The sequence below is a fragment of the Papio anubis genome, chromosome 20 (genome assembly GCF_008728515.1).
Source record: "Papio anubis isolate 15944 chromosome 20, Panubis1.0, whole genome shotgun sequence".
NCBI classification, from domain to species: Eukaryota; Metazoa; Chordata; class Mammalia; order Primates; family Cercopithecidae; genus Papio; species Papio anubis.
This window is the reverse complement of record NC_044995.1, coordinates 19,704,640-19,729,685: the sequence shown is the minus strand read 5'-3', so window position 1 is coordinate 19,729,685 and position 25,046 is coordinate 19,704,640. Positions and strand designations below refer to the sequence as shown.

Here is a 25,046-nt window from a genome sequence, read left to right as displayed (position 1 = left end):
GAAATAAATGATGAGACCACAGATAAGAAGCTAAAAGCGTTCTTTAAACTTATGAAAAGCTTATTGTTCATGGTAAGAAAACTAGAAACTAGAACCACAATTTACATGTGTTAGACAAGCATAGAAAAATTTGTATCAGTATTCCTTGGTGTGGAATGACAGGTATTCTCATATACTGCTGGCAGTACTATAAATGGTACAGCCTTAATGGAGAGCAGCTTGGAAGTAGTTAATAACAATAGGCTGACTAGGAGGGAAAAGGTAGTGCGTGAGGGGAGATGAGCTTGCCCAAAATCCATCCTGCTGCCCCAAAAGCCTGTATCTCTGGCCTTGGGGATAAAACGGGATTTGCCTAGCTGGTTCTCCCTTCTATGTGGCATGTTCAGAGTGAACAAGGATCAATACAAGGGAAATGGAGGCAATTTTAATAGAATTATAAGAGCTGCGAGGCACATGTGGTCTCATGTGGCTTTTTTTTGTCTCGGCTTTGCCTCCTTAGGAACTGCCTCTTTTCTAAAGAGGACCCCAAAGGAAGGACTGGTCATCTCTTTCATATCTCAAAACCATGGCGCAGGTAAGGCGATGGTTTCTCTCTCCTTTCTGAAAGTCTTTTTCTTTTTTTTAAAGGATATTTGGGTATATGTCTGTCTTGTCCTACATCCTCCTGCCTATCTTTCCCTTCAGAAAACTGGTCCTCACTTCTTCCCATATTGGTTAGATATGACTCTGTCTTCCACAAATGCTCCCAATTTTAACCAGTGTTCACACGTTAAGTGAATATATCAAGCCAGGTATGGTGGCTCACACCTGTAATCCCAGCACTTTAGGAGGCTGAGGCAGGAGAATTGCTTGAGCCCAGGAGTTCAAGACCAGCCAGCCTGGGCAACATAGAGAGATCCTTGTCTCCACCAGAAATTTAAAAAAAAAAATAGGCCAGGTGCAGTGGCTCATATCTGTAATCCTAGCACTTCGGGAGGCCGAGGTGGGTGGATCACCTGAGGTCAGAAGTTTGAGACCAGCCTGGCCAACATAGTGAAATGCTGTCTCTACTAAAAATATAAAAATTAGCCGGGCTTGGTGGCAGGCGCCTGTAATCCCAGCTACTCAGGAGGCTGAGGCAAGAGAATTGCTTGAATCCGGGAGGCAGAGGTTGCAGTGAGTGAAGATTACGCTGCTGCACTCCAGCATAGGTGTCAGAGTGAGACTGTCTCAAAAAAAGAAAAAAATTACCCCAGTGCAGGTGCAGTGGCATGCGCCTGTGGTCCCAGTTATTTGTGAAGCTTAGGTGGGAGGATAGCTTTAACCCAGAGATCAGGTCTACAATGAGCCATGATCATGTCACTGCACTCCAGCCTGGGTGACAGAACAAGACTCTCTTTATTAAAAAAGAAAAAAAAAGGCTGGGCACGGTGGCTCAAGCCTGTAATCCCAGCACTTTGGGAGGCCGAGACGGACGGATCACGAGGTCAGAAGATCGAGACCATCCTGGCTAACCCCGTGAAACCCCGTCTGTACTAAAAAATACAAAAAACTAGCCGGGTGAGGTGGCGGGCGCCTGTAGTCCCAGCTACTCGGGAGGCTGAGGCAGGAGAATGGCGTAAACCCGGGAGGCGGAGCTTGCAGTGAGCTGAGATCTGGCCACTGCACTCCAGCCTGGCTGACAGAGCGAGACTCCGCCTCAAAAAACAAACAAAAAAGGCCGGGCGCGGTGGCTCACGCCTGTAATCCCAGCACTTTGGGAGGTCGAGGCGGGCGGATCACAAGGTCAGGAGATCGAGACCATGGTGAAACCCCATCTCTACTAAAAATACAAAAAATTAGCCAGGCGTGGTAGCGGGCGCCTGTAGTCCCAGCTACTCAGGAGGCTGAGGCAGGAGAATGGCGTAAACACGGGAGGCGGAGTTTGCAGTGAGCCGAGATCGAGATCGCGCCACTGCACTCCAGCCTGGGGGACAGAGCGAGACTCCGTCTCAAAAAAAAAAAAAAAATAGCGTATCATTCACCATCTCCTCTCTCAGTCTTCTTCCAGAAGCTATGCAGGGACAAAAATGCATTTCCTTGAATTAAATGAAAATGTATTACTGAATGAACCCGTCTTGTGTAGATTAAAAAGATATATACGACTTTATTGCATCCACAGACTGGAGTCTAGATAGTAGTGAAATTGACAGAATTTATATAGAATCAGTAAGTAGCAAGAAGTCTTGTGTTGAGGCTTTGAGGATGGAAATATGATTGACAACTTGTACAAAGAACTGAGAATCTTGGGTTTCTCCTCTATCTTCAGTTTTGCTCACAGCTGCTAACAATTTCTAAAAATGTGTGGCCTTCCAATAACACCTGCTTAGTATATTAATTCTAGATTTATTTCTGTTTTCACATTTCTTCCAATTTTATGTTTGGATGTAGAAGTAAATATATTTGTATAGACCGCCATACTAAACTGGAAGTGTAACTCTTTTTTTTTTTTTTTTTTTTTTTTGGGGGGTCCCCCCCTTTCCCCCCCCCCTGGGGGGCGGGTGGCTGTGTTCCCGCTCCCTGCACGCCCCCCCTCCCGGGTTCACGCCATTCTCCTGCCTCAGCCTCCTGAGTAGCTGGGACTACAGGCGCCCGTCACAGCGCCCGGCTAGTTTTTTGTATTTTTTAGTAGAGACGGGGTTTCACCGGGTTAGCCAGGATGGTCTCGATCTCCTGACCTCGTGATCCGCCCGTCTCGGCCTCCCAAAGCGCCTGGCCCCGTTTTTGTTTTTAGAGATAAGAGTCTCAGTCTGTTGCCCAGGCTAGAGTGCAACAGACTCAAACTTTTCCCTCTAAAAACAAACAAACAAAAAAAACAAGAAAAAGCTATGCATGATCATAGCTCACTGCAACCTCAAACCCCTTGACTCAAGTGATCTGCCCACACTGTTCTCCCAAAGGTCTGGGTTTACAGGTGTGAGGCACCGCCCTGGCCTGTTTGTTTGACTCAGGGACACTGCTGGGCTGTTTGTGCTTCCCCTTCCTTGTGCTATGGCCTAGAAAATGCTTTTAGGCAATAAGCTGGGACAATTATAGGGCTTACTTTGTTTACCTCTCACAAAGATCACCATTCTGTGCTGTCAACGGGTCAGTGCTTCAAGCTTTAATATATTTCTGTTGTTTAATATATTTTTATAATTTTTTTAGTTGTTTATGGTAGGAGGGAATTTCTCATAGCAGTTAATTCTTCTGATATGAAAGGAAGTCAGAAATATCTGTTTGTTTTATTGGGCAGTTAACTTTACTGAACTCAAACTTCAGACTATTCCTTACGATTGGTGGCAGCTTGAATCCCTACTTTATTTCTTTTATTTTTTTTACCAGGCTGCTTGGATTCTGACCCATGCATGCCTAATTGAGTTAGGTATCAGCCGAAGATGTTTTTTTTTTTTTTTTTTTTTTGAGACGGGGTCTGGCTCTGCCGCCCAGACTGGAGTGCAGTGGCCGGATCTCAGCTCACTGCAAGCTCGCCTCCCGGGTTCACGCCATTCTCCTGCCTCAGCCTCCCGAGTAGTTGGGACTACAGGCGCCCGCCACCTCACCCGGCTAGTTTTTTGTATTTTTTAGTAGAGACGGGGTTTCACCGTGTTAGCCAGCATGGTCTCGATCTCCTGACCTCGTGATCCGCCCGTCTCGGCCTCCCAAAGTGCTGGGATTACAGGCTTGAGCCACCGCGCCCTGCTCAGCCGAAGATGTTAACAAAGTTTATTCAGTGTCTTTTCTCCAACTCCCACATTCAGTTTCATAGGATTTCTCCACTTTCTTTCCAGCTGTTGTTGTTGCCCTGAGTTCTGTCCTTTGCTTCTTCAAGTAAGGAAGGCCATGGGTTCCCACCTGAATTGCATTTGCCACACATGGTGTCTACAAGGGACCTGCCCCCAGGCCACAAGTAATATAAATTGCTAATTGTCCCATTGCTCTTCTGTTCTTCCAAGTGTAGACCCCCCCCACTCCAGTCTGTCTGTTTGAGACACTTTGCAGTGCCTTCAGATAGTTATTTTTATATTTTATCCAGGATTAACATTGTCATTTTCAGTAACATAGTCAAATAAAAGCTACTTTGCCATTCTCTAAAGCAGAGTTTGTATTTTTTAATCAACTTAATAAATACTCATTTTAAGCATATAGTTAATGAAGCTCGGAAGTGTATAGCTCTACATAATCACCACAACAATCAAGATTACAGAATTTTCATTACTCCAGAAGTTGCCTCATGCGCCATACAATTAGTTGCTCCACTGCCAGCTCCAGCTTCAGTGGTCATGTATCTGCCTCTGTCACTATAGTTTTGCTTCTGGAATTTCATAAAAATGGAATCATAGACTATATAGCTTTTTGGGAGGTTGGCTTACTTAACGCAGGTAATGTTTTTGAAAGTCACTCATACTCTGTATGTCAGTACACCCCTGTATTGCTGAGTATTTTTCCATTGCGCGAATATACTACAATTTGTTTATCCAGTCACCTTTATTTCTTTTGAGTAAATACCCAGGTGTGGAATCTGTGGGTTATGTGGAAAGTGTTTGTTTAACTTTATCAGAAACTGTGAACTCAAAGCGGTTGTGTTGTTTTATTTTCCCATGATCAAATGCATGAGAGTTCTAATAGCTCCACATATTTTCTGGATACAATTCTTTTGTCATATAAAAGGACTATGAATATCTTCTTTCAGTCTGTGACTTGATTTTTTTATTTTCTTAATGGTGTTTTTCAGAGCTGAAATTTTTCATTTTATGAAATTCAATGTTTTTAAAATTTTATGATTCACGCTTTTTGTATTAAATTTAAATTTGTAAGTCTCAGCTTGCATCTGCAAATTTTGATGTTTTTATTTAGTTGGAAATATTTTCTGAAAATTTCCTTTTTGATTATCCTTTGACCCCGAATTATTAATAGTTACTTAGAAGTATATTGTTGGCCGGACGCGGTGGCTCAAGCCTGTAATCCCAGCACTTTGGGAGGCCGAGGCGGGCGAATCACGAGGTCAGGAGATCGAGACCATCCTGGCTAACACGGTGAAACCCCATCTCTACTAAAAAATACAAAAAACTAGCCGGGCGAAGTGGCGGGCGCCTGTGGTCCCAGCTACTCGGGAGGCTGAGGCAGGAGAATGGCGTAAACCCGGGAGGTGGAGCTTGCAGTGAGCTGAGATCCGGCCACTGCACTCCAGCCTGGGCGACAGAGCCAGACTCAGTCTCAAAAAAAAAAAAAAAAAAAAAAGAAGTATATTGTTTAGTTTCCAAACATTTGGGGCTTATCTAGACATCTTATTTTTATTGAGATTTAATTTACTTTCACTGTTGTCAGAGAACATATTCCATATGAATTTGTCTTTACTCTATTGAGACTTGTTTAGGTTCCACCTTGGTGAGTAGTCTGTTTGCTCTTGAGAAGGGTATGTATTGTAAAATTACTGAAAGTGCTTTTCTATAAATGTCAAATGGGTTTAGATGGTTGATAGTATTCTTTACATATTCTGGCTGTTTACAGATTTACCCCCTTTGGTTTGTTTCTTTCAGTTGCTGACAAATATTAACATCACCTATGATTTTGGACTTTAAAAAATCTCATTTTACTTTTGTCAAGTTTTGCTTAATGTATTTTGGAACTATTTAATTAGGTGACTATACATTTATGACTGTAACATCTTCCAGATGTATTTGTTCTTTATTACTATGAAATGTCCTTCTTTGTGGCTAGTAGTAACACTCCTCTAGTTGAAATCTGTTTTGTCTGATATTTCTGTAGCCACTTCAGCTTGTATTTGTATGTCTTTTTAGTGGTTAGTGTTTCTCTATCTTTTTTCATCCTTTTGCTTTCAGCCTATTTGTATCTTTGTTTTTTTAAAATAAGTCTCTTGTAGACAGAATGAATATATTTGAGTCTTTTTTTTTTTTTGAGATGGAGTCTCGCTCTGTTGCCCAGGCTGGAGTGCAGTGGCACAATCTCAGCTCACTGCAAGCTCCACCTCCTGGGTTCACACCATTCTCCTGCCTCAGCCTCCCAAGCAGCTGGGACTACAGGCACCTGCCACCACGCCCGGCTAATTTTTGTTTTTTTGTATTTTTAGTAGAGATGGGGTTTCACCATGTTAGCCAGGATGGTCTCGATCTCCTGACCTTGTGATCCACCTGCCTCAGCCTCTCAAAGTGCTGTGATTACAGGCATGAGCCACCACGCCCAGCCAAGTCTTTTTTTTTTTTTTTTTTTTTTTTCTGAGACAGGGTCTTACTCTGTTGCCCAGGCTGGAGTGCAGTGGTGCAGTCAATGCTCACTGCAGCCTTGACCTCCTAGGCTCAAGTAATCCTCCTATCTCAGCCTCCCAAGTAGCTAGGACCACAGGCATGTGCCACCATACCTAGCTAATTTTTTTTTTTTTTTTACTTTTTTTTGGGAGTCAGAGTCTCCCTCTTTCGCCCAGGCTGGAGTGAAGTGGCACAATCCTGGCTCACTGCAGCCTCTGCCTCCTGAGTTGAAGCGATTTTTGTGCCTCAGCCTCCGGAGTAGCTGGGACTATGGGCATGCATCTCCACTTCCAGCTAATTTTTGTATTTTTAGTAGACATGGGGGTTTCACCATGTTGGCCAGGCTGGTCTTGAACTCCTGACCTCAAGTGATGTGACTGCCTTGTCCTCCCAAAGTGCTGGGATTACAGGGGTAGGCCACCACGCCCAGCGCCTAGGTAATTTTTTTTTTATTTTTTGTAGACACAGGGTCTCACTATGTTACCCAGGCTGCTTATGAACTCCTGGGCTGAAGTGATCCTCCCACCTTGGCCTTCCAAACTGTCGGGATTACAGCTGTGAGCCACCACACGCAGCCTATTTGAATCTTGCTTTCATAGACACTGATAATCTCTGCCTTCTCATTGGAGTGTTTAGTCAATTTACATTGAATACAAGTAAAGGTATAGTTGGATTTAGGGCAGTCATTTTCGCTATTTGTTTTATGATTGCCTAACCTGTTTGGTTTTGCATTTCAGTTTTTTTTTTTTTTTTTTTTTTTTTTTTTTGAGATAGAATCTTGTTCTGTCCCCAGGCTGGAATACAGTGGTGCCATCTCAGCTCACTGCAACTTCTGCCTCAGCCTCCCTAGTAGCTGGGACTATAGGTGTGCACCACCTAATTTTAGTATTTTTGGTAGAGACAGGGTTTTGCTATGTTGGTCAGGCTAGTCTCAAACTCCTGGGCTCAGGTCATCCGCCAGCCTCGGCCTCCTAAAATGCTGGGATTACAGGCCTCTTTTTTAGAGCAGTTTTAAGTTCATGTCAAAACTGAACAGAAAAACAGAAAGATCCTATATACTTATTGCCTGCACACACACAGTATCTCTCACTGTCAGTATCTGGCACCAGAGAAGTCCATTTGTACAAACGCTGGAGCTACATTAACACGTTATTGTCACCCAAAATTCATAGTTTACATTAGGGTTCACTGTTGATATTGCTATTGTGGGTTTTGACAAATATGTAATGGCATATATTCACCATTATATTATCTTACAAAATGGTTTCACTGCCCTGAAAATCCTCTTTGCTCTCTGCCTGTTTATCCCTCCCTCCCTGCTACCCCCTGGAAACCACTGATCTTTTTACTCTCTCCAAAATGTTGCCTTTTCCAAAATGCCATATGGTTAGAATCTGGAAGGCTATATACCATGTCGCCTTTTCAGAGTGGCTTCATTCACTTGGTAATATGCATTTAAATTCCGCCTAACCTGTTTTTGCTTATCTATTCCTACATTCTGTTGTATTTTTTGTCAGTCACGTACGTTTTAATGATTCATTTTCATTCCTCTGTTACCTTTTTAGTTATGCATTTGCATTTTTTGCGTGATTGCCCTAGGATTACAGTATGGATCTTCAACTTATCAGGATTTTCTTAGGGTTAATGTTAAATTAGTTATGGTAAAAATACATCAATCTTGCCACATTATAGTTTCATTTATTAATACCTGTCTTTTACTTTTTTGTTTGCCATGTATATGATATTTATGTTTGTAATAAATGGTATTGGAATGTTTATTTTAAGTCAAGGTTCTATAGTCCACAGGCCAAATCCAGCCTATTTCAAACCTATTTTGTACAGATTGTGAGCTAAGAATTGTCTTTGCATTTGAAACGTTTGAAAACATTTACAAGAAAAAATATTTCTGACACACTAAAACTTCATGAAATTTAAACATTAGTGTCCATAACTAAGTTTTATTGAAATACATCTTTGCTCATTTATTTACATATTATCTATGGTTGCTTTCGTGCTAAAATAGCAGAGACATTCCCTGACTGCTGCTTGAAATAGTTGTATCTTGTAAAGAAGAAAGGAAATGAATATTTATACTCTTAAAATTTTTCTTATTTTCTTCATACCTTCTTAAAGACCTTAGTGTTATTTTTACCTTAAGCCTGAAGAATTTCCTATAGGCCCCACTCCCCCGCCTTCCCCCACCCCAGAGATGGAGGTCTTACTTTGTTGCCCAGAGTGATCTCAAACTCCTAGCTTCAAGCAGTCTTCCTACTTCAGCCCCGCAAAGTGCCCAGATTACAGAAGTAAGCCACCATGCCCGGCCTATTAGCATTTTTGATGGTGCAGTCCTGCTGGTGATGAATTCTCTAGGTTTCATCTGAAAATATTTTGATGTTGCCTTCATTTTGAATATATAGTTTGCTGCATGTGGAATTCTTGGCTATGTAGCAGTTTAATTAGGATTTGGCTAAGTGTGGTTTTCTTTGTTGTTTATCCTTTTAGGGTTAAACTCTTTGAATATGTAAGTTAAAAGTTCTTGCCAAATTTGGATGTGTTAGGCCATTATTTCCATAAAATTTATTTATGCCCTTTCTTTTTCTCTCCCCATTCTGGGACTCAAATTATATCCATGTTGGATTTTTGAATATGACCCACAGATCTTTGTGAGTCTGTTCATTTTTCATGATTCTTTTTTCTTTCTGTTCAGATTACTTACTTTCTCTTGATTAATTTACACGGATACTGATTCCGTATTTCTGCTCTGCTATTGAGCTTATCTAGTTAATTTTTTATTTCAGTTATTTCTTTGAATACATTTAGAACAGCTACTTTGTAGCCTTTGTTTTTTTTGTTTTTGTTTTTGTTTTTTTGCAAAATCTGACATCAGGGCTCACTAGGAGTTAGTTTCTGTGATTGTCTTTTGGTGACTATAGGTCTTATTCCCCTACTCCTTTTTGTTTTGTTTTGTTTTATTTGCATGTTTAGTAATTTTTGCTAGAAAACTGGACATGATAAATATTATTGTAATCCAAATTCTGTTACATCTGTTATGTTCTTCTGAGAATTATTATTAGTAGTAGTAGTAGTAGATAATTAGCTTGCTTGTAATCAAACATCAAACTTTGTCTCCCTGCTCAGTATAAAGCAGCTGATATATCCTCCTGGTTCTTCAAGCTTCTAGCTGCTGCCTTTTACCCTAACCTCCTGAAAGCAGATAGGTTCTCCCTTGTGTTCATGTACTTTTCTCTCAGTCAAGGAATTGGTGAGTGTTTAGATTTGGGGGATTACATCCTGCATTTCTCTTTTTCAAGTTTTATCCTCTACACTTCCTGCTGCTTTGTCAGTGCAAGCTGTGACACCTTAATCCAGTAAGCCTCCAGTTTTATTCTTCTTGGGCTGTGAGCAGGTTGTAGAATACCATCAGTCAAGAAGCAGAAGCTTTAGAATCTTACTAGGTGCACTTTTATTTTTCAAGATTCTTTTCTGTTGTAGTTTTGTCTGCTTTTTGCTAAGCCCTCTGTGATCTCTCCAACACATGCATATTTTATCAACCAGGAGTTGTGGCAGAGTTTATGCTCAGATTTTCATTTTCATCCTTTCTGCAGTTCCCTCGCTTCCAGAATTAGCCTAAATTTCCAGCTCTCGTTTCTTTTTTATTCTTTTTTTTTTTTTTTTTGTAACAATGTCTCTCTCTGTCCCCCAGACTGGAGTGCAGGGGTCACAACGTCGGCTCACTGCAACCTCCGTCTCCCGGGTTCAAGCAATTCTACTACCTCAGCCTCCCAATTAGCTAGGATTACAGGCGCCCACCACCACAGCCAGCTAAGTTTTGTATTTTTAGTAGAGACAGGGTTTCACCATGTTGGCTAGGCTGGTCTCAAACTCCTGACCTCAGATGAGCCACCGCGCCCGGCCTCAGGCTCTCGTTTCTGTCCTCCATCACCTTTGAGAGCTGTGGGGTTTCAGGTACCATGATGCAAAAAAAGCCACAAAATTAGCAGTTATTGTACATTGCAGTTGCTGTCCTTCAAGGATAAGCTCTTTTCCCATTTCTGCCTGCTTTGGTTGCTTTCCAATGCCTTCTATTAGTTTATTGTATGGCATGTGCACATTTTATAATTATTATCTGAGGGACTGTTTCCCTTACTGTTTTACTCTGTTATTGCTGCATGCTGAAAAATCTCACCAAGCACATACAAACCATTTTCTTCATGTATAACATACTCATGTTAAATGGGGAAGCATTTACCTCATTAGTGAAGCCTGAGAAATTGTTCTACCTTTGTGATACATGCTGTATCTTGTACATATTTCTTTGTTGTACCTTCTTGCAGGTTTGTGTTGACTTACATTTTCTTGCAAGTATGTGTTAAATGCCTCTGGTAACTTCTGAGCAGAAACGGTGTTTGTCTTGGCACTTCCATAAATAAATACAGTTTTCGGCATTAAGTGACTTCACAGTAAATATTCTTAGAATGTGTTGTTTAAAAATTAACTGATGGGTATTTTTACCTTGATTTTTGTTTCCCATTCAATATAAATCATAAAACAGGGAAAATTGTAGTCTTTCTATACAAGGATTCATATGAATGCCACAAGGAAGCAGGGTCAAAAGTAGTTCCCAATATCCAGTCCACCTGTTCTTTTCTTTTTTTTTTTTTCTTTTTGAGACAAAGTCTCGCTCTGTCGCCCAGGCTGGAGTGCAGTGGCCGGATCTCAGCTTACTGCAAGCTCCGCCTCCTGGGCTTACGCCATTCTCCTGCCTCAGCTTCCCGAGTAGCTGGGACTACAGGCGCCCGCCACCTCGCCCGGCTAGTTTTTTGTACTTTTTAGTAGAGACGGGGTTTCACTGTGTTAGCCAGGATGGTCTCGATCTCCTGACCTCGTGATCCACCCGTCTCGGCCTCCCAAAGTGCTGGGATTACAGGCTTGAGCCACTGCACCCGGCCTTGTATTCTTAGTAGACATGGGGTTTCATCATCTTGGCCAGGGTGGTCTTTAACTCCTGACCTCAAGTGATCCACACACCTCGGCCTCCCAAAGTGCTGGGATTACAGGCGTGAGCCACTGTACCCAGCCAAGTCCACCTGTTCTGATTACAGTTCCTTCCATTCTAGGGATCAGTGTCATTCAATGATGTGACTGTGGACTTCACTCAGGAGGAGTGGCAGCACCTGGATCATGCTCAGAAGACTCTATATATGGATGTGATGTTGGAAAACTATTGCCACCTCATCTCTGTGGGTAAGAAAAATTCTCTGAAATTTTCAGTAGCATGTACTTCCTCTCAAAGTGCCTAAAGTATGTATAATCTTGAATTTCAGGAATAAAAGGTGATGAATTCCTTTTGGTTAACAGAATGAATGATTGTGTCTTCACTTGCCCAGTGCAAGGTGCTACCTAGATTGATACACAAATGGGTATCTTAATTTGCAGTACTGAACATGCACCCTTCCTCATTTTCCAACAGTATTATACCCCAATGAACGTAAGCCTTTTTTTCCCTTATCAGGGTGTCACATGACCAAACCTGATGTGATCCTCAAGTTAGAACGAGGAGAAGAGCCATGGACATCATTTTCAGGTCATACCTGCTTGGGTGAGTTTCTGGCTCCTAGGCAGACCTAGCAGAATGTAAATTTAAAGAGGTCAAATGGTGGGTGATACCTTTGAAATGTTTCAGGAGTATCTTTTTAAAGGCTCCTGACCTCTGAAAACCTTCACGCCTATAATCTACACTTTGGGAGGCCAAGGTAAGAGTTTCAGGCCACGAGTTCAAAGCCATCCTGGACAGCATAGCAAGACCCCATCACTACAAAAAGACAAAAATAAAAACTTAGCCAAGGTTGGGTGTGGTGGCTCATACCGGTCATCCCAGCACTTTGGGAGGCCAAGATGGGCAGATCCCTTGAGCCCAGGAGTTTGCGACCAGCCTGGGAATCATGGCAAAACCCCATCTTTACCAAAAAAAAAAAAAAGTTAGCTGGGCATGGTGTTGTGCACCTTTAGTCCCAGCTACTCAGGAAGCTAAGGTGGGAGGATCACTTGAGCCCAGGAGGTCAAGTCTGTGGTCAGCCATGATTATACTGCTCCAGCCTGGAGACAGAGCAAGATCCTGTCTCAAAAAAAAAAAAAAAAAAAGAAAAGCCAGGAATGGTGGCATACACCTGTGGTTCCAGCTACTTAGAAGGTTGAGGTAGCAGAATCACTTGAGCCCAAGGGTTCAAGGTTACAGTGAGCTAGAATTACGCCACTACATGCTAGCCTGGGCTACAGAGCCAAGACCCTGTCTCAAAAACAAAAACAGAACTAGACTTTTAAATATCACTCTTTCTACTGGGCATGGTGGCTCACACCTGTAATCCTAGCACTTCGCGAGGCTGAGGCAGGTGGATCACCTGAGGTCGGGAGTTTGAAACCAACCTGGCCAACATAGTGAAACTCTGTCTCTACTAAAAATACAAAAATTAGCTGGGTGTGGTGGCACATGCCTGTAATCCCAGCCACTTGGGAGGCTGAGATCGGAGAATCGCTTAAACACAGTAGGCAGAGGTTCCAGTGAGCCAAGATCCTGCCACTGCACTCCAGCCTGGGCAATACAGCAAGACTCCAATTCAAAAACACACACACACACACACACATATATATATATATCACTTTTCCCAAATACATTCGTTCCTAGTTTGCTTCATATTATCAAAAATAACTGCCACTCTGAGTGTACCATAAGCCTTCTTTCTTTTAGATCTTTTTTATTGACTTGTGTCTCTTTTTCCAGCATTCTCAGTTCTTACCTTGCCATTGTGATAGATTTCATCAGGAAAGCTTTATGTATTTATTTATTTTTGGTTGTTTTTTGTTTTTGTTTTTGAGACGGAATCTTACTCTGTTGCCCAGGCTGGAGTGCAGTGGTGTGATCTCAGCTCACTGCAACCTCTGCCTCCCGGGTTCAAGCAATTCTTCTGCCTTGACCTCCTAAGTAGCTGGGATTACAGGCGTGCACCAACAGGCCCAGCTAACTTTTTTGTATTTTTAGTAGAGGTGGGGTTCCACCATACTGGCCAGGCTGGTCTCAAACTCCTGAGCTTGTGATCTGCCCAGCTCGGCTTCCCAGAGTGCTGGGATTACAGACTTGAGCCACTGCACCTGGCACCATTATAATAGATTTCTTTCAGGCTTTCTTCAGTCTGTCTTTAAAAAGAGAGAAAATTATTGGTTAGTGGTCCTCTCCTTACTTAACATTTCCTTTCCTTCATACCACCTCGGCTTTATTTTCTGTGCTAAGTTCCCCTTCTCACTACAAATTTAGCTGTTAATTTTAGAAGTCACTTAACACGACCCAGGTTGATAAAGTCGAAGTTGCCATTTTCTTCCATTAAACCTTTCTGGTTCATTTTACATGGCTTTTCATCATTCCTGCAATCAATCCTTCATTTAAGTGACATAACACTAATTCTTATCCTAATTCCTTGAATGCTTATTTACAACTTGGCCTCTTTTCTTCACCACTGTGGCCATATCACCTGAAAAATGCTTGGCACATAATAGTCACAACAGATTTTATTTTTTAAAATATATGTTTATTGTTTCACTGGACACTTGGTCTCATTTCTCTCATATGCCCTCCCATGATCTACCTTTCAATTATAATGATTCCATCCATTCTCAGACTGACACTCTTTATTTTATGTGTAGATGGCACTGACGTCAATATACAAAGCACATTTCTCCTACCTTCACTCTAGTTCATCAGGCGTACTATAGTCTTATCATCTCACCTATTTTCTGACAATGTGTCAGAAATGAAAATCACTGGCTTTTTCAGCTTTTAACATTTTTCCCATTTATTTATTTATTTATTTGTTATTTATTATTATTATTATTTTTTGAGACGGAGTCTTGCTCTGTCGGCCAGGCTGGAGTGCAGTGGTGCAATCTCAGCTCACTGCAACCTCCGCCTCCCGGGTTCATGCCATTCTCCTGCCTCAGCCTCCCGAGTAGCTGGGACTACAGGCGCCAGCCACCACGCCCAGCTAATTTTTTGTATGTTTAGTAGAGACGGGGTTTCACTGTGTTAGCCAGGATGGTCTCAATCTCCTGACCTCGTGATCCGCCCGCCTTGACCTCCCAAAGTGCTGGGATTACAGGCATGAGCCACCGCGCCCAGCCATATTTATTTATTATTTTTGAGATGGAGTCCTGCTCTGTCGCCCAGGCTGGAGTACAGTGGTGCGATCTCGGCTCACTGCAAACTCCACCTCCTGGGTTCAAGTGATTTTCCTGCCTCCGCCTCCAGAGTAGCTGGGATTACAGGTGCCCACCATCACGCCCGGCTAATTTTTGTATTTTTAGTAGAGATGGGGTTTCGCCATGTTGGCCAGGCTGGTCTCGAACTCCTGACCTCAGGTGATCCACCCGCCTCGACCTCTCAAAGTATTCAGATTACAGGCATGAGCCACCATGCCTGTCCTCCCGTTATTTAATTCATTATTATTATTTTTATTATTTTTATTTTATTATTATTATTATTATTTATTTGAGATGGAGTTTCGCTCTTGTTGCCCAGGCTGGAGTGCAATGGGGTGATCTTCACTCACTGGAGCCCCCGGCTCCCAGGTTCAAGCAATTCTCTTGCCTCAGCCTCCCTAGTAGCTGGGATTACAGGCATGTGCCACCATGCCCGGCTAATTTTATATTTTTAATAGAGATGGGGTTTCTCCCTGTTGGTCAGGCTGGTCTTGAACTCCTGACCTCAGATCATCTGCCTGCCTTGGCCTCCCAAAGTACTGGGATTATAGGCGCCCAACCCCTTCAAAATAATTTTGTTTCTACTACAAAGTCAACTTGGTTTTTCTGTTTCTCTTCTCATCTCTTTGCAATTTGTGATATGGTTATCAGCTTGTGAAATATATTGACATTCTCCCATATTCTCATTTCTCACTGACATCATACAAAATGACAACTATCTTATTTCATGTATTTATTACTGGAATTACCATTTGTCTTTGTGATAAGTTTTGTCTGGATTCATTCAATGTTTATTGTTACTTTCCTCACAAAGTATCCCATCAGTTTTTCCCTATTTTTTATCATTTATTATATGAAATTGAAATTTCTTTCAGGAACTGTCACAATAAGCCCTCATCTGGTCTTTTCAACTTTCTCTTGGAGAAAATTCTTGATAATTTCCACATGATCTAGTCTCCTAATTGTTGTTCATGAATGTAGGGTTTGTTATCACATAGATACTTTTCATTGTGTTGTGTTCTCCCTTTATATTATATATCTTTTTTTTTTTTTGACAGAGTCTCACTCTGTTGCCCAGGCTGGAGTGCAGTGGCTTGATCTTGGCTCACTGCACGCTCTGCCTTCCTGGTTCATGCCATTCTCCTGCCTCAGCCTCCGGAGTAGCTGGGACTACAGGCGCCCGCCACCACGCCCGGCTAATTTTTTGTATTTTTTAGTAGAGACGGGGTTTCACCGTGTTAGCCGGGATGGTCTTGATCTCCTGACCTTGTGATCCACCTGCCTTGGTCTCCCAAAGTGCTGGGATTACAGGTGTGAGCCACCGTGCCCAGCCTATACTATATATCTTCTAAGTCTCAAGATTTCTCTGTGAACTCTTCCTTGATTACTGCACATCATATGTACCTTACTTTTTTTCTGAATTCCTGTGCTAACTACTGACTATAACACAAACATGCACAATTCTTGAATACAGTCGTATAATTTCTTTCCTAATTGTTTATGCTTAAAGATTTTTAAGGATGCTTCAGGATTCTTTCCCTCAAAAATAAGATCCCTTTTGAATCTTCATTTTTTTGAGGGAATCAAGCATTCTTAAGGATTCTTTTCCTAAAAGATAAGATCCCTTTTGAAACTTCTTTACTGTGGTATTATTTAACATGTTAGGTGTTCAGTAGTTGCTGCGTTAATTGCTTATGGAGCTATGTAAGGGAGATATCTTTTCATCCATTCAGAAAGCATATACTAGCAAGTTCTTTTTAGATGTACCTACTCATGCTGTGTCCCTATAGATTGTGCTTGAAGTGGTTGCATTCTGCCAGACATCACCTAACTATGATTATGCAGTGATCATGTAAACTCAAAAGAATTTTTTTTTTTTTTTAAGACAGAGTCTCGCTCTGTCGTCCAGGCTGGAGTGCAGTGGTGTGATCTCGGCTCACTGTAAACTCCACCTCCCAGGTTCAATTGATGCTCCTGACTCAGCCTCCAGAGTAGCTGGGACTACAGGCGCATGCCACCATGACTGGTCAGCTTTTTTTGTATTTTTATTAGGGACAGTTTCACCATGTTGGCCAGGCTGGTCTGGAACTCCTGACCTCAGGTGATCTGCCAGCCTCGGCCTGTCAAAGTGCATCAGCCACTGTGCCCAGCCCAAAAGAGTTTAAAGATCACCAAAAAAGTATTTCTATGACAAAGGATCACTATCAAGTCTGCATTTTTCATGAAATATTTATGTCAAAGTGTAAGATTGTTAAAAGAGTTGTTAACATAATTTTTCTAGACAATAATTATATTTTCTAGAAAATTTTAAAGAAATAGAGCTTAAGGCCAGGCGCGGCACTCTAGCCTGGTCGACAGAGCGAGACTCCGTCTCAAAAAAAAAAGAAATAGAGTTTAAAATGGTGGGGGAAATATATGAAGGGTTTATGAGATCGTGGAATGATATGATTTCTTTGAAGATTCTCTGAAGATAAATGGAAGTAAACCTGGAAGGCAAGCTAATTAATTAAAAGAATGTGGCCGGGCGCGGTGGCTCAAGCCTGTAATCCCAGCACTTTGGGAGGCCGAGACGGGTGGATCACGAGGTCAGGAGATCGAGACCATCCTGGCTAACACGGTGAAACCCGATCTCTACTAAAAAAATACGAAAAACTAGCCGGGCATGGTGGCGGGCGCCTGTAGTGCCAGCTACTCGAGAGGCTGAGGCAGGAGAATGGTGTCAACCCGGGAGGCGGAGCTTGCAGTGAGCTGAGATCCAGTCACTGCACTCCAGCCTGGGTGACAGAGCGAGACTCCGTCTCAAAAAAATAAATAAATAAAATAAAATAAAAAAAGAATGTGTACACAAGTGTGTTATTAGGAATAAATAAGGTATATATAGAGCAGTAAGTATCAGGCCTGACTGAGGCAAAAACTACCTGTTATAAACAGGTGACATCTGTCAGGTATGTGGACAACCCTGAAAACTTGTGAGAATATAAAAAATGAATCTAGACAGTATAGTTTTGTTTATAGGAGAAATTCCTTGTATATGTTAGTATTGGAGTTTTTGGACTCAATGAAGAAATAGGTTTTTGAGCATAGCTTTAACATTGCTTCATTAGATGTTAGATGATTGCAAGGTAAGTAAAGTTAGAAATAGCTATACTTTTATAAGAGAAATGAAGGTTAAAGTTAATGTATGATCTAGGACCAGATTGTTTAATCTACCATATGAAATTAGTATTCTAATCTACCATCTGAAAAGCTGGAATAAAGGAATGTTACTGCATTGGGGAAGGATGTAAGCCAGTCTTTCCTTAAACCTGAAAAAGTGAGTCAGTAACTGAAAAGAGGACTAATCATGAGAGCTTTGTTATTGAACAATTCTGAAAGTGATTTAGCAGCTGTCTGAATACAGCAATTGAATATATTCTGATCTGTTTTAAAGTTGCTATTGGAAGTATTTTACTAATTTTCCCTTCATAAGAGAAAATAATTCCTACCTACGTAGAGGATAGAGCATAGACTATAGGATTGTTTTGCTAAATACTAGAAAATGAATTGATAATTTAAAAACTAAATTAATCAATGACAACTGCATAGAGGAGGTGGGTTCAACAGCTGTATGTGTTTTACCACAGTCATCTAGGGATGTGTGTATAAAAGTATTGGTGATTGGCCAGGCACAGTGGCTCATACCTGTAATCCCAGCACTTTGGGAGGCCGAGGCGGGCAGATCAAGAGGTCAGGAGTTCAAGACCAGCCTGGCTGGCCTGGTGAAACCCCCGTCTCTACTAAAAATACAAAAAATTAGCTAGGCGTGGTGGCACGTGCCTGTAATCCCAGCTACTCAGGAGGCTGAGGCAGGAGAATCACTTGAACCCGGGAGGCAGAGGTTGCGGTGAGCTGAGATCATGCCACTGCACTCCAGCCTGGGCGACAAAGTGAGACTCTGTCTCAAAAAAAAAAAAAAAATTATAGGTGATCTGTGTCCTCCAGAAGTAACCTTTCTTCTAGTATTATCACTAAACAAAGATTTTTACTAATTTTTCTTGTCCACCCTACTTACATTTTAATGCTTTTGATAGGTTCACTTCATTTTTTCTGAACGCTTACCTAACCATCAACCCCCTTCTACCATTCTTTGACTTCTTGGTTGGTTTCACTTTCTCTAGGTTCTAGTGCAAAATGCAGAAGGTATTAATGCTTATTCTTTACATCTTCATCCTTTTCCACTCTGAAGCAGTTTTTGTTTAGGTTCCCCTCCCCGCACCCCCGCCAGGCCAGTGGTCATTTGTCCTGGGTCTCTTTTTGTGCCATATGCTAGACCCTAGTAAAATTCCTTTGCATAGCAAATGTGTGAAGATTCACAAATTATATTTTTTTCTAGAAGAAAACTGGAAAGCTGAAGACTTTTTAGTAAAATTCAAGGAACACCAAGAGAAGTATTCTAGATCAGTTGTAAGCATCAACCACAAAAAACTCGTGAAGGAGAAAAGTAAAATATATGAAAAGACATTTACTCTAGGCAAAAGCCCTGTTAATTCAAAAAATCTACCTCCTGAATATGATACTCATGGAAGGATTTTGAAAAATGTTTCAGAATTAATCATCAGTAATCTAAATCCTGCAAGAAAGAGACTTAGTGAGTATAATGGATATGGGAAATCACTCCTGAGTACTAAACAAGAGACTACTCATCCTGAAGTCAAATCCCATAATCAAAGTGACAGGGCTTTCAGTCATAATGAAGTTCTTATGCAGTATCAGAAAACAGAAACTCCAGCACAGTCATTTGGATATAATGACTGTGAAAAATCATTCCTTAAAAGGGGAGGCCTGATGACACATAATAGACCTTACAGAGGAGAAAACCCATCTGTATATAATAAAAAGAGAAGAGCAACCAATATTGAAAAAAAACATACATGCAGTGAATGTGGTAAATCCTTCTGCAGGAAATCAGTATTGATTCTGCATCAGGGAATTCACTCAGAAGAAAAACCCTATCAATGTCATCAATGTGGAAATGCATTTAGAAGGAAATCATATCTCATTGATCATCAGAGGACTCACACAGGTGAGAAACCCTTTGTTTGCAATGAATGTGGTAAGTCCTTCCGCCTAAAGACAGCCCTCACTGATCATCAGAGAACACACACAGGGGAGAAATCATATGAATGTCTGCAATGTAGGAATGCCTTCAGATTGAAGTCACACCTCATTCGTCATCAGAGAACTCACACGGGAGAGAAACCATATGAGTGTAATGACTGTGGGAAGTCCTTCCGCCAGAAGACCACACTCTCTCTACATCAGAGAATTCATACAGGTGAGAAACCCTATATTTGTAAAGAATGTGGGAAGTCCTTTCACCAGAAGGCAAATCTTACTGTACACCAGAGAACTCATACAGGGGAAAAGCCCTACATTTGTAATGAATGTGGGAAATCCTTCTCCCAGAAGACAACCCTTGCTCTTCATGAGAAAACCCATAATGAGGAGAAACCCTATATTTGTAGTGAATGTGGAAAGTCCTTCCGCCAGAAGACAACCCTTGTGGCACATCAGAGAACACATACAGGGGAGAAATCTTACGAATGTCCTCACTGTGGGAAGGCCTTTAGAATGAAGTCATACCTCATTGATCATCACCGAACTCACACAGGAGAGAAACCATATGAATGTAATGAATGTGGTAAATCATTCAGTCAAAAGACAAATCTCAATCTACATCAGAGAATTCATACGGGAGAGAAACCCTATATTTGTAATGAATGTGGGAAGTCCTTTCGCCAGAAAGCAACCCTCACTGTACATCAGAAAATACATACAGGCCAGAAATCCTATGAATGTCCTCAGTGTGGGAAAGCCTTTAGCAGGAAGTCATATCTCATTCATCATCAAAGAACTCATACGGGAGAGAAACCATATAAATGTAGTGAATGTGGAAAGTGCTTCCGCCAGAAGACAAATCTTATTGTACATCAGAGAACTCACACAGGTGAGAAACCCTATGTTTGTAATGAATGTGGTAAGTCTTTCAGTTATAAGAGAAACCTCATTGTCCATCAAAGAACTCACAAGGGAGAAAACATTGAAATGCAATAAATGATGTGGTTTCTTATATGAATTCTTTACAAGCTATTGTAAACCTTTAGTTTTAAAAAGAAAAGCATGCTGAAACATGTTAATGTAATTTTAAATCACAAGTCTAATAATTATTAAAGTACCATACTGAATAACTGTCTACTGTTTACTAGAATATAAAATGGGTGTGATCATTATTATTGAACTCTATCAGCTATGAAGCAACTGCTCTTCCTACTGACTCAAATAGTTTATTTTTAAAAAATACTTATATAACACATGCAGAGACAAGATACGGAATGATTATAAGCATTAATCTCCATAAGAGAAAATATTTATGAACTATATTCCTCGTTGCACTCTGTAATAAAAAGCAGTTAGTTGTTACTTACCTAAGAGTTACCACTTCCATACCCTATAACATCAAAACGTAGTTTTTGCATGTTTACAATTTTATATATATATATATATTTTATCAGACATCATGAATTCTTTTATGTCTTGCTTATTTCACTCAGTGTTTTTAAGATCTGTACATTATTGCATGTGGCAGTAGTGTATTTTCATTTTGCATACTATTCCATTTTAAGAATATATTCGTATTTATCCTATTGATGGATATTTGTATTTTTATACTTTTGTGTAATAATAAAATTGCTGCTGTAAATATTCTTGTTTATGTCATGTGTGTTTGTGTGTATGTATTTCTGTTGAATTTATACCTGGGACTGGAATTATTCATTCCAAGGGTGTATACGAGGTTTTTTTTTTTTTTTTGGTCATTCAGACTGGAGAATTTCTACTAAAAAGAAACCTTGCGATTTTATAATTGTGGAAAGGCTATTAATAGATCATGGACATGTGAATGCAGTAAATGTAGACAGCCTTTAGCTGTCTCTCAATGCTTAAATGCAAAACAAGCAATTCATATGGGAGGGAAATCCTCTAGTTGTCATGATTTTAGGGGTACTTTAGCCATAGCTTATTACACCTTATTTAATATCAAGGAATTAGAATTCATACAAAAGAAAGGGACATTGAGAAGGGAAATAGGTGAGGAGGATTTGAGAGTATCAGAGTCTTTCTTTCTTTCTTTCTTTCTTTTTTTTTTTTTTTTTCTTTTTCTTTTTCTTTCTTTTTCTTTTTCTTTTTCTTTCTTTTTTTTTTTTTTTTTTTTTGAAACAGATTCTCGCTCTGTTGCCCAGGCTGGAGTGCAGTGGCGCAATCTTGGCTCACTGCAACCTCTGCCTCCTGGGTTCAAGCACTTCTCCTGCCTCAGCCTCCTGAGTAGCTGGGATTACAGGCGTATGCCACTATGCCCAGCTAATTTTTATATTTTTAGTAGAGACGGGGTTTCACCATGTTGGTCAGGCTGGTCTGGAACTCCTGACCTCATGATCCTCCTGCCTCGGCCTCCCAAAGTGCTGGGATTACAGGATGACCCACCGCGCCTGGCTACAACACAAGCCTTTTATACCTTAATCTATGTCATAGGAAATGTAAGTCTCTGAAAATCCCAAATAAGTGACTAGAGATTTTTATGTTTGAGAATTGGAAATCTGCTAAGACAGTGACTTCCACAGTATCCTTTTGGCGAGAAGAGTAAGCTCAGTGGCAACTTGAAAAGCATTATTGCAGGTCCTTCCTGGGAAGGATTACTTACAACCAATATTTACTACATTCATGAAGTCATTGTAATAAAATTCAGTAGAAATTGATATTTATTTATTTATTATTTTGAAACGGAGTCTCTATCGCCCAGGCTGGAGTGCAATGGCGTGGTCTCAACTCAGTGCAACCTCCGCCTCCTGGGTTCAGATGATTCTCCTGCCTCAGCCTCCCGAGTAGCTGGTACTACAGGTGCGTGCCACCACACCCAGCTAATTTTTGTATTTTTAGTAAAGACCGGGTTTCACTATGTGTGCCAGGCTGGTCTCGAACTCCTGACCTTGTGATCCATCTGCCTTGGCCTCCCAAAGTGTTGGGATTACAGGCGTGAGCCACTGTGCCCAGCCTGACAATTATTTTTTAAAAGATTTCGAACTGTAAACCATATCTGCATAAGCAAGAAGATGGTTCATGGTTCAAATATTTGACTTTAAATATATTAAACAGACCCTCTAGCCTGTTAGAAAGGGACAGCCATTGCCAATCAGTAGTAAATTGAACCATTGTTGTCAATCCTTATTTTTCTGATAATTTCATAGCAAAAAATGAACAGGGTGATGAGACAAAAGCATAAAAATTTAGACTTGATAGTAGCATACAGAAAACACACGTTGTGTGTATGTGTGTATATATATAAAATGCCTTGTCTATAATGACTAGACAGACGTCATTAAATTTAGCCTTAATTTATATATGCATAAAGATTTTTTAAAGACTATACATGGGATAAACCTATTAAGGTAACTAAAACAGGTAATTATAGGACTTATAATCAGAACTGTGAGAACCAAAGGATGTTGTCATTGTGAATTTATAGGGGAGTTATATAGTAGTATATGCTAACAGTGGTGACTAATGGAAGAATTGTACTCATGACCAAAGATGCAAGCCTACCTTGTTTTTCTAGGTGGAGAAGATGGCCTAACTGGATGTTTGTCCTAGCATCAACCCACCAAAGATTTGGGGAACATGTGAGTCACATTCTCTGGAACATTGTACTCCCCTTTGATTTTGCGTTTCCAGACATTTAAGTGGCTACCACAAAAAATAAAAAGTATCTGTAGTATCACTACGTGTGCTGCCCTGTCTCCTGATTTACTGATTGTCATGAAATAGCCATGTACTGTTTCAGTAGAACATTGTATCCAATGTCCACTTTATTTTCAAACATACTACATATATTCATGTTTTATAGCTCTTGGATATGAAGAACTAGAAAGTATGATGTATTAATGGGCAGTTTTATAAATGGCCAAACTTCGAAACTTTGAGTCCGGGCATGGTGGCTCACACCTGTAATCCCAGCACTTTGGGAGGCTGAGGTCGGCGGATCACCTAAGACCAGGAGTTTGAGACCAGCCTGGCCAACATGGTGAAACCCCCTCTCTACTAAAAATACAAAAGTTAGCCAGGTGTGTGGCGCATGCCTGTAATCCCAGCTACTCGGGGGCTTGAGGCAGGAGAATCACTTGAACCCAGTAGGTGGAGGTTGCAGTGGGCCAAGATGATGCCATTACACTCCTGCCTGGGCAAGAGAGTGAGACTCCGTCTCAAAAAGAAAATACAATCATGAACCCAGAGATTATTTAAAGATGTTTTGTTATCTAAGAAAACTTCCATTGTAGGATACATAAACAATTCACAAAAGTATTTGTATAATAATCATTGAGCATCTTTCCATAATCATGCTCATAACTTTCAGTTTTAACATTCTTTGCATGAAAAACTGACTAAATAGTTTCTTATGAAACTGTCTGTATTTCAGTTTTTTTGTTTTTTGAGATAGTTTCACTCTTGTTGCCCAGGCTGGAGTACAATGGGATGATCTTGGCTCACCACAACCTCTGCCTCCTGGGTTCAAGCGATTCTCCCACCTCAGTCTCGTGAGTAGCTGGGATTACAGGCATGCACCACTATGCCTAGCTAATTTTGTATTTTTAGTAGAGACAGGGTTTCTCCATGTTGGTCAGGCTGGTCTCGAACACCTGACCTCAGGTGATCCACCCACCTCGGCCTCCCATAGTGCTGAGATTACAGGTGTAAGCCACCGCGCCCTGCTGTATTTAATTTTTTTTTAACAATCATCATTCTGTTTTCCACAGTGGCTTCACCATTTTATATTCACAATGGCAATGCAAAAAAGTTCAGATTTCTCAGGCCAGGTGTGGTGGCTCATGCCTGTAATCCCAGTGCTTTCGGAGGCTGAGGCGGTCCGATCAATTGAGGGCAGAAGTTCAAGACCAGCCTGGCCAACATGGCGAAACCCCGTATCTACTAAAAATACAGTAATTAGCAGGCTTAGTGGTGCGTGCCTGTAATCCCAGCTACTCAGGAGGCTGAAGCGGGACAATTGTTTGAACCAGGCAGGCGGAGATTGCAGTGAGCAGAGATCGTGCCACTGCACTCCAGCCTGGGAGAAAAAGCAAGACTTCATCTCAACAAAAAAAATTAGCTGGGCATGGTGCTGGGGTCCTGTAATCCCAGCTACTTGGGAGTCTGAGGAAGGGGAATAGCTTGAACCTGGGAGGCAGAGGTTGCAGTGAGCCGTGATTGTGCCACTGCACTCCAGTCTGAGTGACAGAGTGAGACTCCATCTCCAAACAAACAAAAAAAGTTCAAATATCTTTTTTTTTTTCTTTTTCTTTTTTCTTTTTTTTTTTTTCCGAGACGGAGTCCCGCTCTATCGCCCAGGCTGGAGTGCAGTGGTCGGATCTCAGCTCACTACAAGCTCCGCCTCCCGGGTTTACGTCATTCTCCTGCCTCAGCCTCCCGAGTAGCTGGGACTACAGGCGCCCG

The 25,046-nt window shown here is 41.2% G+C and overlaps 1 protein-coding gene across 7 annotated transcripts in view; it reads left to right on the top strand.

Annotated features, from left to right (window-relative positions):
- Positions 1-23,322, top strand: part of ZNF567 (zinc finger protein 567) — a 31,588-nt gene extending 8,266 nt beyond the window's left edge. For 2 of the 7 annotated variants that reach the window (XM_031659553.1, XM_031659554.1), the window contains exons 3-6: positions 500-574; positions 11,381-11,507; positions 11,776-11,862; positions 18,883-21,251. In XM_031659553.1, coding sequence (XP_031515413.1) covers positions 566-574; positions 11,381-11,507; positions 11,776-11,862; positions 18,883-20,603 — 1,944 coding nt within the window. In that variant the 5' untranslated portion in view covers positions 500-565 and the 3' untranslated portion in view covers positions 20,604-21,251. Of the gene's footprint in view, positions 1-499; positions 575-11,380; positions 11,508-11,775; positions 11,863-18,882; positions 21,253-23,157 lie in introns of those variants that run through there. The other 5 variants (XM_031659556.1, XM_031659551.1, XM_031659555.1 and 2 more) reach the window with 4 other exon arrangements.
- Positions 23,323-25,046: the final 1,724 nt, after the last annotated feature.